The 13594-nt window shown below is 47.0% G+C and overlaps 1 protein-coding gene across 2 annotated transcripts in view; it reads right to left on the reverse strand.

Annotated features, from left to right (window-relative positions):
* Positions 1–13594, reverse strand: part of WDR44 (WD repeat domain 44) — a 140775-nt gene that overhangs the window by 50207 nt on the left and 76974 nt on the right. For both annotated transcript variants that reach the window (XM_077285363.1, XM_077285364.1), the window contains exons 5-7: positions 5807–5937; positions 3166–3267; positions 1350–1486 (exon numbers count right to left, since the gene is read on the reverse strand). In XM_077285363.1, the coding sequence (XP_077141478.1) occupies positions 1350–1486; positions 3166–3267; positions 5807–5937 (370 nt within the window). The remainder of the gene's footprint in view (positions 1–1349; positions 1487–3165; positions 3268–5806; positions 5938–13594) is intronic.

Genomic DNA, 13594 nt, shown 5'->3' on the forward strand with positions numbered 1-13594 from the left:
TGGCAGCACTGCACTAAAGCTGGCCAGCACCAGTGCCTCAGCGCTCCTTCCTACACTGGACAGAAAACTGCCTCTGCTCACGGCATTGGTGAATGCACCGCTAGAACCAGCGGATCAACCATACCGCTGGTCCGAACCGTCAATCATTCAAGAGCTCACCATGCCCTCTGACAAGGTGAAAGCCAGGAGGGCAGGAGGGGAGCAGTGTGACCCTGAAAATAGAAGATGCAACAACCCCTTTGGGCTACAAATATTGGGTACTATACTTGTCCACCAAAAGGTTAATGAATTCTTCTAGAGCCTCTCTTCAATTGCTAGTCTGGCTTTACACTAAGTGCTATGGATATTCCTTGCTGAAATGACCGGTGATTTTAACAAAAGTATCTATTAAAGTGAAATCAGGAACCGCAAGTTTTCTGCACTGAAAGGACAGTATTCTACAGAGCAGCATTACGGCAGCTTGTGGTTTTGTTCAATACCTATATTCAGTATAATTGTACTGTGCTCGTAATCAGACGAGAGGTCTCAGAAATGGAAGGCAAGCTCATCGTGACGAGGGGATGTGCTCCTACAGAGCAGACCTTCCAGGACTTGTGCCAGCACAGCGGCCCGTCTCGGCCCATCATCTTCAGACGACTAGTTTTGACTGACACCATTCAATTTACCAAATAAATCTGATGAATATTCTAAGTTCAGTGAAGTGGTGGAACCCACCCACCCACAATAACACCATTTTTTTATTTCATGTTATTTAACGTATGGAAAAACTGACCTGGAAAACTTCTTCAGGACAGTACAAAAAGCTTTTTTTTTATTTTTAAAGTGGTGAAAAAATTTCCCAAACTTAAAGGCAAAAAAAAATAATTTTGTTTGTGTCACCATGTCCTGAAACCCGTAACATTATTATTTTTCACTTGATTTTGTCTTCTGAGCTGATGGTTTTATTGATACTTATTGTTCTGGTACTGCAATTTTTTTCCTCTTCACAACATTTACCGTATAGTGTAAATAGCTTTATATTTTGATAGAACGGACTTTTACGGACGTGGCGACATCAAATACCGTATGTGTTTTTTTTTTTTTTTTTTATTACCCTCATTCTTTTCTGAAATACTCAGTGGTTTGGGTTTAATAAATTGGCTGACAGGTGACATTCAGGTTTAAAGGGACAAACATTATTTATCTGTGGCAAACTGCCCTTTAATGCAGGTAGCTAAAATTGTGTTATTTATTCCACTGGCCAGGTCTGCAGAGTGCGACGATAATCTCATTATTGTACAGATAAATGATGAGATACCGCTGCATCAGTAGCCAGCATTGAATCTTTAGGACCCTCACAAGACCCTTACCTGACATACTCCTTTGTCCTTCTCATGATATGCAGCGTCAGTGGATTAATACCAGTTGGAAGTTTCTCCTCTGCCAAACTCAGAGGGATTTCCTCTCCAGTGTCGAGGTTTTTTATCATTACGCTTGCTAAGATCTCCTGCAATGGCAAAAAACCCCCATAAATAACCAATATTAGGCTTCTCCAAAGGATAAATACGTTATGTCAGAACTACACTCTCCTCTCACATAGTACTACAAATCTTAGTCCAGCTCTGTGGGCTTATAGACACAAGCAGATCCCTGACTATGGGCACCCCTGGATCAAATGAAGCCACTTGATCACCTACAAAAGTCCCTGAATGTGAATCAAATGGTTAATAAAATAAGCTTCCATTAAACCCTTTGCAGCCTCTAGACCCAATATTTTAGAACGCTCTCAACTTGGGCTAAAGGCCCCGTCTCACATAGCGATTTACCAACGATCACGACCAGCGATACGACCTGGCCGTGATCGTTGGTAAGTCGTTGTGTGGTCGCTGGGGAGCTGTCACACAGACAGCTCTCTCCAGCGACCAACGATCAGGGGAACGACTTCGGCATCGTTCAAACTGTCTTCAACGATGCCGAAGTCCCCCTGCAGCACCCGGGTAACCAGGGTAAACATCGGGTTACTAAGCGCAGGGCCGCACTTAGTAACCCGATGTTTACCCTGGTTACCAAAAAAAACAAACAGTACATACTCGCCTTTCGGTGTCCGTCAGGTCCCTTGCCGTCCGCTTCCTGCTCTGACTGAGTGCCGCCGTACAGTGAGAGCAGAGCGCAGCGGTGACGTCACTGCTGTGCTGCGCTCTCACTGTACGGCGGCACTCAGAGCAGGAAGCGGACGGCAAGGGACCTGACGGACATCAGATGGTGAGTATGTACTGTTTGTTTTTTTTGGTAACCAGGGTAAACATCGGGTTACTAAGCGCGGCCCTGCGCTTAGTAACCCGATGTTTACCCTGGTTACCAGTGAAGACATCGCTGGATCGGTGTCACACACACCGATTCAGCGATGTCAGCGGGTCCTCAACGACCAAAAAACGGTCCAGGCCATTCCGACACGACCAGCGATCTCACAGCAGGGGCCTGGTCGCTGGTACGTGTCACACATAGCGAGATCGCTACTGAGGTCGCTGTTGCGTCACAAAACTAGTGACTCAGCAGCGATCTCGCTAGCGATCTCGCTATGTGAGACGGGGCCTTAAGAGAGTGCTGATTTTAATCTTTACCAACATTAAAAGCTCAAAGGATCAGTGATAACTTGTAAATTGGAGTGGGAATACCGCTTAGACCCCCCTAAGTCCAAGAATGGGGCTTTGCTGATAGAAAGCAGAAGTGGCCACACGTGCCGCGCCAATATTTTTCTATGGGCCTGCCGGTGACAGCGGAGCTTTGACCTGTGGTTGGACCTCCACTGATCCGCAAGGCATTACGTATTTTGAGAACTTTATCTGGTGGGAAAAGTCCTTTCTAATCAGGAAACAATTTTTATTTTTAAGCCAAGGGACTCCAACAGAATGCGAAGGCCAGCAAAGTATTAAATCATGCTGCGCTCCGGCTCTGCTCTGGCTTAGATTTGTGGACTCATTTGCCGAACCCCATAACAAGTGCCATTAAGCATTGTAAAGGCGACAGCCATTGTCTCTTTACTATATTATGTAGTAGTGATCTGGATCTGTGGACCTCAAGCGGTGAAGTACGCCGCCATTCACACGTACAGAACATCTGACAAGGACAGTAAAATACGGAAGCATCAAAAAAAGAGAAATGAAATGGAAGGAGGATACACATTACTTCATCGGTAAGCTCTCTTCCTGAGTTCGACCGGGGTCTCTGGGGACCAGAGCTCTCGGCTGGGGTGCTGGACAGCTGGCCATCTGCTGCCTTTCCATTTTCCTACAAAAAAAAAAAATTAATAAGAAAGATGCAAGACTGGAAAATGTAATTTCTGAGTGTAGGAGAGATATTTCCATTTCTGATTTGGTTCCTTAGAGGAGCTTGTTCTGTTATTCTTCAGGAAAATTATCGTAATCTGCAAATAATGGGCAAAATACATCCAACATATCCAAATGCTGATCTTCTCCACTCCGCAGTACAATCAGTTTGTAAATCAAATTATCCAAGAGCGGATCATGCACTTTGACTGACAGCCTGCCCTGCACACACATATATGCTGTAGATCTAGCGGTCAGTCAATGTTCTGGAGATTGATTACAGCCGTGCTCACTGTGTATTGAGCGGTGGCTGTAACCATTCCCTGCACCAACGTCATAACCAATCCCTGCACCGACGCTGTAACCGCTCCCTTCTCCGCTACCGTAACCGCTCCTTGCACTGCTGCTGTAACCACTCCCTGCACCAACGCCGTAACCACTCCCTTCTCCGCTACCTGCACCAACGCCGTAACCGCGCCCTTCTCCGCTACCGTAACTGCTCCCTTCTCCGATACAATAACCACTCCCTTGTACTGACGCCGTAACCGCTCCCTGCACCACTGCCGTAACCGCTCCCTTCTCCGCTATTGTAACCGCTCCCTGCACAGATGCCGTAACCAATCCCTTCTCCGCTACTATAACCGCTCCCGTAATCGCTCCCTTCTCCGCTACCGTAATCGCTCCCTTCTCCGCTCCCTGATCAGACGGCGTAACCACTCCCTGCACTGCTGCCATAACCGCTCCCTGCACAGACTGCGTAACCACTCCCTGCACTGCTGCCATAACCGCTCCCTGCACAGACTGCATATCCGCTCCCTGCACTGCTGCCATAACCGCTCCCTGCACAGACTGCGTAACCGCTCCCTGCACTGCTGCCGTAACCGCTCCCTGCACAGACTGCGTAACCGCTCCCTGCACTGCTGCCGTAACCGCTCCCTGCACAGACTGTGTAACCGCGCCCTGCACTGCTGCCGTAACCGCTCCCTGCACAGACTGCGTAACCGCTCCCTGCACTGCTGCCGTAACCGCTCCCTGCACAGACTGCGTAACCGCTCCCTGCACTGCTGCCGTAACCGCTCCCTGCAGACTGCGTAACCGCTCCCTGCACTGCTGCCGTAACCGCTCCCTGCACAGACTGCGTAACCGCTCCCTGCACTGCTGCCATAACCGCTCCCTGCACAGACTGCGTAACGGCTCCCTGCACTGCTGCCGTAACCGCTCCCTGCACAGACTGCGTAACCGCTCCCTGCACTGCTGCCGTAACCGCTCCCTGCACTGCTGCCGTAACCGCTCCCTGCACAGACTGCGTAACCGCTCCCTGCACTGCTGCCATAACCGCTCCCTGCAGACTGCGTAACCGCTCCCTGCACCACTGCCGTAACCGCTCCCTGCACAGACTGCGTAACCACTCCCTGCACTGCTGCCATAACCGCTCCCTGCACAGACTGCGTAACCGCTCCCTGCACTGCTGCCGTAACCGCTTCCTGCACTGCTGCCATAACCGCTCCCTGCACTGCTGCCGTAACCGCTTCCTGCATTCCCTCAATGACTGGAAGCGAGCGGCTGCAGTGAGAATAGAACTTCATTTTCTCCCTGGAGCAACCGGTCTAGTAAGCTGCTAAACAAGGTTTAAATGCCATTTACCTACAGATTACTGCTATGACTGCAGGTATATAGTGTTACTTGAGGTGATAAGTGCAAATTGCGTAATCTGAGGTGGGAGGTGGCACCATACTGACTGTCCTGCCAGAAGCGGTCGGCCTGGCACATGGCTGTACCTTACCCTCTATCAGTCCACCTCTATTTGTGACTCATACGAAATATAAGTTACACAAGGCAAAACTGTTAAGACTTGAAAGACTAAACAACTATTAGATCAATGTACTAGCTGCTTTTATTAAATTGCAGCCAGGATATTACAAGGCTCGTAATTATGTTTGTGCAGTGCTGCAAAATAAAGCCTCCAATAGTCCTCTAGGCGGTACAGGAATGGTCACTAGCTCTGGCCTCCTCGCTGGACACATGTCCTCTTGGCTTTGATCCTCACATGCCAGGAAGGACATCATTTGACGCAGAGTGGGGGTGCCGCCACCTAAAGATGAGGAGCAATCCCCGCTGAGGCACTGCCCAGAAACCTATTCAGAGGAGTATGTAGCGGTTTCTCCTTTTTAGTAAAAGCGGGGATTTGACCAGGGCACGTCTACAATAGATATTTATTAACTCTATAATAGCCTAGAGGTAGTTTAATAATAATCCCAATCGCTATCCAGTGGTTACGCCACAAAAGTAGGGCAGATGCAAGCCCGCACTGATCTCAAGAACAGGGCCCTATTGTTCTCTACGGTCAATGGAGGGGTGGTCGAACTTGTAGTGCAAATGTCCGGCAATGCCACCACCTCTGCACTGATAGCGGTGGCTAGATGCAGGGATTGGATGGGACCCGAATCTACTATGTGTAATGTACAGGTATCAATGTGAGGACCAGCACATTGCCTACTCACCTGAGCGGTCACCACTTTGTCTCCGCTGGTTGCACTAGCTAGATCCAAGGACGGCTGAGAGTCTCGGCTCAAACCCTCTGCAATGGCGTTTGGAGACAGTAGTCCTCCAGCAAGAAAGACGTCTTTTGTAACTGGAAATAAACATCAATGTTAGGAAATCAGAAGTGGAAAACCATATTATCGCCTGTACAGTATGACGAGGACCCGTCCTTCTTCCCGACATTGCAGTTACTTAATAAATGCTTTATTCCCCAATGAATACGAAACCGCACGCGTTTTCTTAGACGTCTGTCTCGTGCCTTTCTTCGGTTATTCCTCCTGGGAACGTATGAATACATTGGCAAATGGGAGTAGCCATCCCTGTTATTACTGCTTATCCCTACACTCTGACACTGTCAGAGAAGATTGGACTCAATTTACAAGGGAACTGGTGCCGCCCAATTGTCAATTTACTCAAATTTTGACTAACAGGATAGGTAAGGTTCACAGTTCTACGGTAGGAAAAGATGCTCCAGAATTGTCATTTTAAGGCCGGTTTCACACTTGCGTTTGGCTGGTCTGCGTATGTCTATGTACTTCCTCCCTTAAGCTCCGCCACATACAACGCATGTCCCTGCGTATGCAATGTTAAAGATCGGTACGCAGGACACATGCGGAAGTAGGCGGAGCTTAAGGGAGGAAGTATACAGCCATACGCAGACCAGCCAAACGCAAGTGTGAACACAGCCTAAGAAGAAACAAGTGTTTTGTCAAAACAATGTGTCAGAAAAGGCAATAGGCTCCCTTTAAGGGGATTCTATCAGCAGGGGGTTTTTTTGCCATGTAATCTGAGGCCACCACGATGTAGGAGCTGAGAGCCTGATGGCACTACCATGTCACTTACTGGGTTGTGTTTTGCTAATTCAAAAAACTCAATGTTCTATCAAGAGAGTATTATCACTACCGGACTACATCTCTTGTGCCTCCTAGTCAACCCCGCCCTCACCACAGATTGGCTGCTTTCTGTGTACACTATGCAGAGGCAGAAAGAAGCAAATCAGTGGCGTGAGAGTGGTTATACAGAGCTCAGTATTCAGAGAACTGGAAGATCTGCAGCAAAGACAACAGGGATTTTATCAAAATGACAGCGAGCAGTCCAGCAAGCGACGCTTCACTGGAATCAGGGTCTCTGCCCCTACATCATGCTACGGTCAGATGGGTATCAATAACCTTGAGACAAAGTCCTGTTAATATGTACAGTGCCTTGCGAAAGTATTCGGCTCCCTGGAACTTTTCAACCTTTTCCCATATATCATGCTTCAAAACAAAGATACCAAATGTAAATTTTTGGTGAAGAATCAACAACAAGTGGAACACAATTGTGAAGTTGAACGAAATTTATATGTTATTTTACATTTTTGTGGAAATTCAAAAACTGAAAAGTGGGGCGTGCAATATTATTCGGCCCCTTTAACTTAATACTTTGTTGCGCCACCTTTTGCTGAGATTACAGCTGCAAGTCACTTGGGGTATGTGTCTAACAGTTATGTACATCGAGAGACTGAAATTCTTGCCCATTCTTCATTGCTAAACAGCTCGAGCTCAGTGAGGTTTGATGGAGATCGTTTGTGAACAGCAGTTTTCAGCTCTTTCCACAGATTCTCGATTGGATTGACGTCTGGACTTTGACTTGGCCATTCTAACACCTGGATACGTTTATTTGTGAACCATTCCATTGTAGATTTTGCTTTATGTTTGGGATCATTGTCTTGTTGGAAGACAAATCTCCGTTCCAGTCTCAGGTCTTTTGCAGACTCCAACAGGTTTTCTTCAAGAATGGTCCTGTATTTGGCTCCATCCATCTTCCCATCAATTTTAAGCATCTTCCCTGTCCCTGCTGAAGAAAAGCAGGCCCAAACCATGATGCTGCCACCACCATGTTTGACAGTGGGGATGGTGTGTTCAGGGTGATGAGCTGTGTTGCCTTTACGCCAAACATATCGTTTGGCATTGTTGCCAAAAAGTTTGATTTTGGTTTCATCTGACCAGAGCACCTTCTTCCACATGTTTGGTGTATCTCCCAGGTGGCTTGTTGCAAACTTTAAACAACACTTTTATGGATATCTTTGAGAAATGGCTTTCTTCTTGCCACTCTTCCATAAAGGCCAGATTTGTGCAGTGTACGACTGATTGATGTCCTATGGACAGACTGTCTCACCTCAGCTGTAGATCTCTGCAGTTCATCCAGAGTGATCATGGGCCTCTTGGCTGCATCTCTGATCAGTCTTCTCCTTGTTTGAGATGAAAGTTTAGAGGGACGGCAGGGACTTGGTAGATTTGCAGTGGTATGATACTCCTTCCATTTCAATATGATCGCTTGCACAGTGCTCCTTGGGATGTTTAAAGTTTTGGAAATCATTTTGTATCCAAATCCGGCTACAAACTTCTCCACAACAGTAACACGGACCTGCCTGTTGTGTTCCTTGGTCTTCATGATGCTCTCTGTGCTTCAAACAGAACCCTGAGACTATCGCAGAGCAGGTGCATTTATACGGAGACTTGATTACACACAGGTGGATTATATTCATCATCATTAGGCATTTAGGACAACACTGGATCATTCAGAGATCCACAATGAACTTCTGGAGTGAGTTTGCTGCACTAAAAGTAAAGGGGCTGAATAATATTGCACGCCCCACTTTTCAGTTTTTGAATTTCCACAAAAATTTTAAATAACCAACAAATTTCGTTCAACTTCACAATTGTGTTCCACTTGTTGTTGATTCTTCACCAAAAATTAACATTTGGTATCTTTATGTTTGAAGCATGATATGTGGGAAAAGGTCGAAAAGTTCCAGTGGGCCGAATACTTTCGCAAGGCACTGTATGTATTAAAATATATATAGTAAGAAACTCATTCATGCTACATATATAAACTGTGCAATAAATCTTGAAATAATCACACATTGTACGTTTTTTTGGAGTAGAAAGTTCTCTGAGATATATAGAAATATTGTGAACGTGCTGCATTCATAATTCTGCAGCTTCGGAGCGCTCTCTATGCCAGCTCCACAGTGCACGGTAGTCCGCTTCTCCACATGGTTGAAGTGAACAATTCTATTAAACATTTTGTAGAGTTCGGTGAAAGTTAACAGAGCAAAATAAAGTTGCTGATAAACTTCTACAGCAGCAAGACATAAAATGTTTTAAAGGGTCATTAAACATATAACACGCTGGTAAAAATCATAATTGCTGAAAGTAAAGAATAACGAACGTTCTCAGGCTTTTCAGACTCCTCTCACAATATAATCTACGAAGCCAACCATTATATGCTTATTTCACGCCTTCACGACGTGATATCCGACCCTCGCTCCTCATCCACGTGTGCTGCGGTTTTCAGATCCCCAATATAATCTAGGTAGCTGCTCACGTGACTGTTTTTTAAAAAAAAATAATAACGGAGACATTGTAAGGATTAAACTCGCTAATGCAAGTCTATGGGTCTGTAAGAAAACCCCCCAAAACATATGTATGTATTAAGTCTGAATTATCCCCCTTTTCTCATTTCAGAAAGGAAAGAAAGGAAATTAAAACTATGAAACTAAAATAGGGATTTTTGTGTACTCACCGTAAAATCCTTTTCTCCGAGCCATTCATTGGGGGACACAGACCGTGACCGTGGGTGTATGCTGCTGCCACCAGGAGGCTAACACTAAGTGATACAAAGAAAGTTAGCTCCTCCCCTGCAGTATACACTCTCCTGCTGGCTCTCAGCTAACCAGTTCGGTGCAAAAGCAGTAGGAGATCAATAACAACATATGAGCGTATAGCATGTCACATTATATATGAGAGTATAGCATGTCACATTATAAAAACAAGCACAAGCTAATAACAGGGAGGGAGCTGTGTCCCCCACTGAATGGCTCGGAGAAAAGGATTTTACGGTGAGTACACAAAAATCTCTATTTCTCCTTCGCCTCATTGGGGGACACAGACCGTGGGACGTCCCAAAGCAGTCCCTGGGTGGGGACAACATCAGATCGGGCCGTGTAACCCCTACTTACAAGTGAGCCACCGCGGCCTGCACAGTCCGCCTGCCCAGACTCACATCTGTGGAAGTGTGGGAATTATAGTGCTTCAATAATGTATGCGGACTGGAGGAATTCGTAAGCTTGCGGCCGTGCTTGCAGACGTCTGGTGCCTAGAGCCCTCAGACAGGGAGATAGGCTGACATCTAGCACGGAAGGACTCCTGGATGGTGAAAAGAATCCATCAGCCTAACATGGCTGATGAAATGGCTAAACCCTTCTTGTGACCGTCAGGAAGCCTACTTCTTACCATCGGGAAGCCCAAATAAAGTGTCCAACCTTCGGAAGGACGCCGTCCTCGATACGTATCCACTCGGAGCACTCGCTTCTTCCAGATTATGGAGAACTCATACCGTTTTGTGGACTGGAGCTGAAGGAGATGAGAGAAGGACGATGCCCCTGCAACAGAGGGAATACAATACCACCTTGGTAACGAGGGAAGGGGATGGCCTGAGGGCAACCTTGCCTTGATGGTAATAAGGAAAAAAGTCTGAAAGAACAGAGCGGCGAGCTCTGAAGACTTATCAGGATGACAAGAACGCAGAGAAAAAAGGGGAGCGACCTTCCCTGATAGTAAAGTCTGTCCGGATCAAAAAAGGAGTCTACTGTAAGATCCCCAGGTCCATTAAGGTTCCCCAGATCTAACGGTACGCGGAAGGGAAGAACTACAGGTGAAGACTTCCTGCCAGAAAGTCCATATTTGTAGTTTTGTCGCAATAAGACGGAAAAAAACTAGTACCGCAAGCGAGAAAACCTGACATGGTCAGTGCGGGTCTCCCAGGATCACTGTGGCCCTTCCCGCTTCCAAAAAGATCTCGGAGGTAGTGGAAGAGGGGTTATGGAAATTGGTACCATGGAAGAACAGAGCATGCACTGCGATGGTCTTGGATCTCGAGGCGAACCATGAACTGGAGTACATTGGCGTTCAGTTTGGACGCCATCCGACCTACATCTGGAGTACTTCAATGAAGGCAGATCTGATGGAAGACTTCCGAGTGAAGTTCCCACTCACTTGAGGAGAAACCCTGAAGGCTGAATATGTCTGCCGCCCAGTGTTCTACTCCAGGGATATGTACTGCTGAGATCACCGAATGATAGATCTCGGCCCATCAGAGAGTGCGAGGTACCTTGGCCATGGCGCTTGACTGTGGGTACCTGCTAGATGATTGACGTATGGCACAGCCGTGGCATTATCCAATTGAAGACGGATGGTTGACCCGCCTGAAGGCAGTGGACCTGCTGTAGGATTAGCCGTACCGTTCGGGTCCCCAGAGCAATGATCGGGAGAAGAAGACTGGCATTGGTATTCCCTAATAACAATTGGACCAGGAGAAGGCTCTGGATGAGGAAGGAGCTCAAAGACTACCCTTTGAAAGCCTGATTGACTTGCTGAAAACGAGCGGAGCGAAAGAAACTGATTCCATTGTCGTCTTTTTCCTCAGAACCCTACTAGCGAATTGAATGAACAGAGGGAATGAGTGATCAAGTGTACGAGCTCCCTGTTGAAGGGCCACTACCTTGACTCGAGAATTACCATCCTTCTTGTGCAGGATCATCCTCAAAAAGGATCTGCTGGGCTGGGAATGTGGAAAACTTGTCTAAGTTTAGCTGCTAGCCCAAGTGAGAGGGTATCGCAAGTGATATAGACGACTCAGTGTAGTCCTGGAAGAGCGGCTAGAAAGTCGACCAAATAGGGTAGGACGACCATGCTTCTAGGGTGCAAGAGGCACATGACAACCACCATGACCCTTGCGACCACTCTGGTGCGGTAGCCAGGCCGAAGGGCAAGGTCGTGACTTGAAAATGCTGTTCACGAATGGAAAGGCGAAGGGATTATTGTAGAGGGGAAAAATAGGAATGTGAGGGTAAGAATCCCGAATGTCGATGGATGCCAGAAACTCCACCTTTTTCTGTTGAAGTAATGGCTGAGCGGAGGAACTCCATCCGAAAAAGGAGGACCTTGTCAAACGTTGTTAGAAGTTTGAGGTCTAGGAATGGTCTTACTTTTCATTCCCCCTTTTTGGAACCAAGATCCCCAAGATCTAGAATGTCCTGGACAACGCTTCCACTGCTGGTTGGGTCTGTAGAAAAGACACGATCCCTTGTTAGTCTCCCGCTCAGAAGATTTGATTGGCCAGCTGTACTGTCTTCGCGGAAAGGTTACTTGTGTGAATCAAAGTAGTTAAGGTCTCCGACCAAGAGACTATTGGTCAAGCAACCCATGTGGCGGCTAAGGAAGGGTAGAGCGCTGAACCCGAAGCCACAAGACGGAATGAACCAGATTTGCTATCCAACCGTCTGTGGTATTTTAATTGATGATACATCGGGCAGGGATACTGGTAGGTATACCACAAGAATTTCTACCCGGTTAGTCTGCCAAGTGGCAGAATGCGGGGCTGCATCCAGCAGGTCAGGAAAAAATCCGTCTCTTGCCATCGTCGTGCAGAGTAGAAAATTAGGAACCCTCGATCCACCATCCTCTTAACAGGGAAGTGGACAGGAATCGTCCGCTTTCTTGCATCATCCGCTTTTAGCCAGCCGACGCCAAACGAAGGAAAAAAAACCGCCGGTTGCGCAGAGCCCTCCAACCGCTCGAGTCCCGGCACTTACCCCAGTATGCAGCTTTGTTCAGCAGGTCAGAAGGTAGAAAAAGATCCTGTGCTGTTGCTGCTGTTTGGACGGTGCAGGGACAAAGAAAAAACCCTCAATCCATCGTCCCTTTAGCAGGGAGGTGGAGAGGAACCGTCCGCCTCCTTGTACCATCCGCTTTAAATAGTGATGGTGCAGTGGGGGCTGCTCGGACGCCACGCTGGAAAGTGCCTCTGAACAGCCAAGGGTAAAACCTGGTGGGCAGGGCTGAATGTCCGGCAATAGGCCTGGCTGCAGAAGAGGATACTGGAGGTGACACTCCAGTGCTCGTCTCATAAGGGAGGGGGGAGATCGGTGCCCTTGAAGGGTCCCGTCGCCCAAAAAGGTCAGCTCAGACAGTGGCTTCCCACGTCGCAGGAGAGGATACGGAGAGGTAAAACTCCCGTGCTCGCCTGTTGTTGGTTCGGGCAGATCGGAACATGAAAGAATCCGTCGACCCATTCGTCCGTTGTAAAGGTAAAAAGAGTTTTTGGGTGTGAATAGCAGACCCGTCCGTGTGCCTCCTACGGACACTAAGCAAGAACTGGTTAGCTGAGAGCCAGCAGGAGGGTGTATACTGCAGGGGAGGAGAGAACTGTCTTTGTATCACTTAGTGTCAGCCTCCTAGTGGCAGCAGCATACACCCACGGTCTGTGTCCCCAAATGAGGCGAAGGAGAAAAAAGTAATATTGGTATCTCAGTCTGTAAAAGTCTGATCTATGAATGTGTAAATTTAATCCATTATGTGAAAACTGTAAACAAAATCAAATAAATAATGCTAATATTCACAATTTTTAAGCCCCTGTACTCCCCCAAAACCAACAAAAAAATTCAATAAAAAGCGATCAAACAGTATGGTACCGATACAAGCTACAGCTCAGCATGCAAAAGAAGAAAGATCTCACACAGCTCTATCAACAGAAACGAAAAAAAAAAAAGTTACAAGGACACAAACCAAATAAAGTTCAGAACTTTTAGAGTCAGTAAAATAATAAAACATCATACAAGTTTGGCATCGCTGTACTCATACAGACCTGTAGAATCACATTTCCAAATTATTTTTTACTGTACGGTGAAAGTAAAAACGAAAACC

The sequence above is a fragment of the Ranitomeya variabilis genome, chromosome 2 (genome assembly GCF_051348905.1).
Source record: "Ranitomeya variabilis isolate aRanVar5 chromosome 2, aRanVar5.hap1, whole genome shotgun sequence".
In the NCBI taxonomy this organism is placed as follows: Eukaryota; Metazoa; Chordata; class Amphibia; order Anura; family Dendrobatidae; genus Ranitomeya; species Ranitomeya variabilis.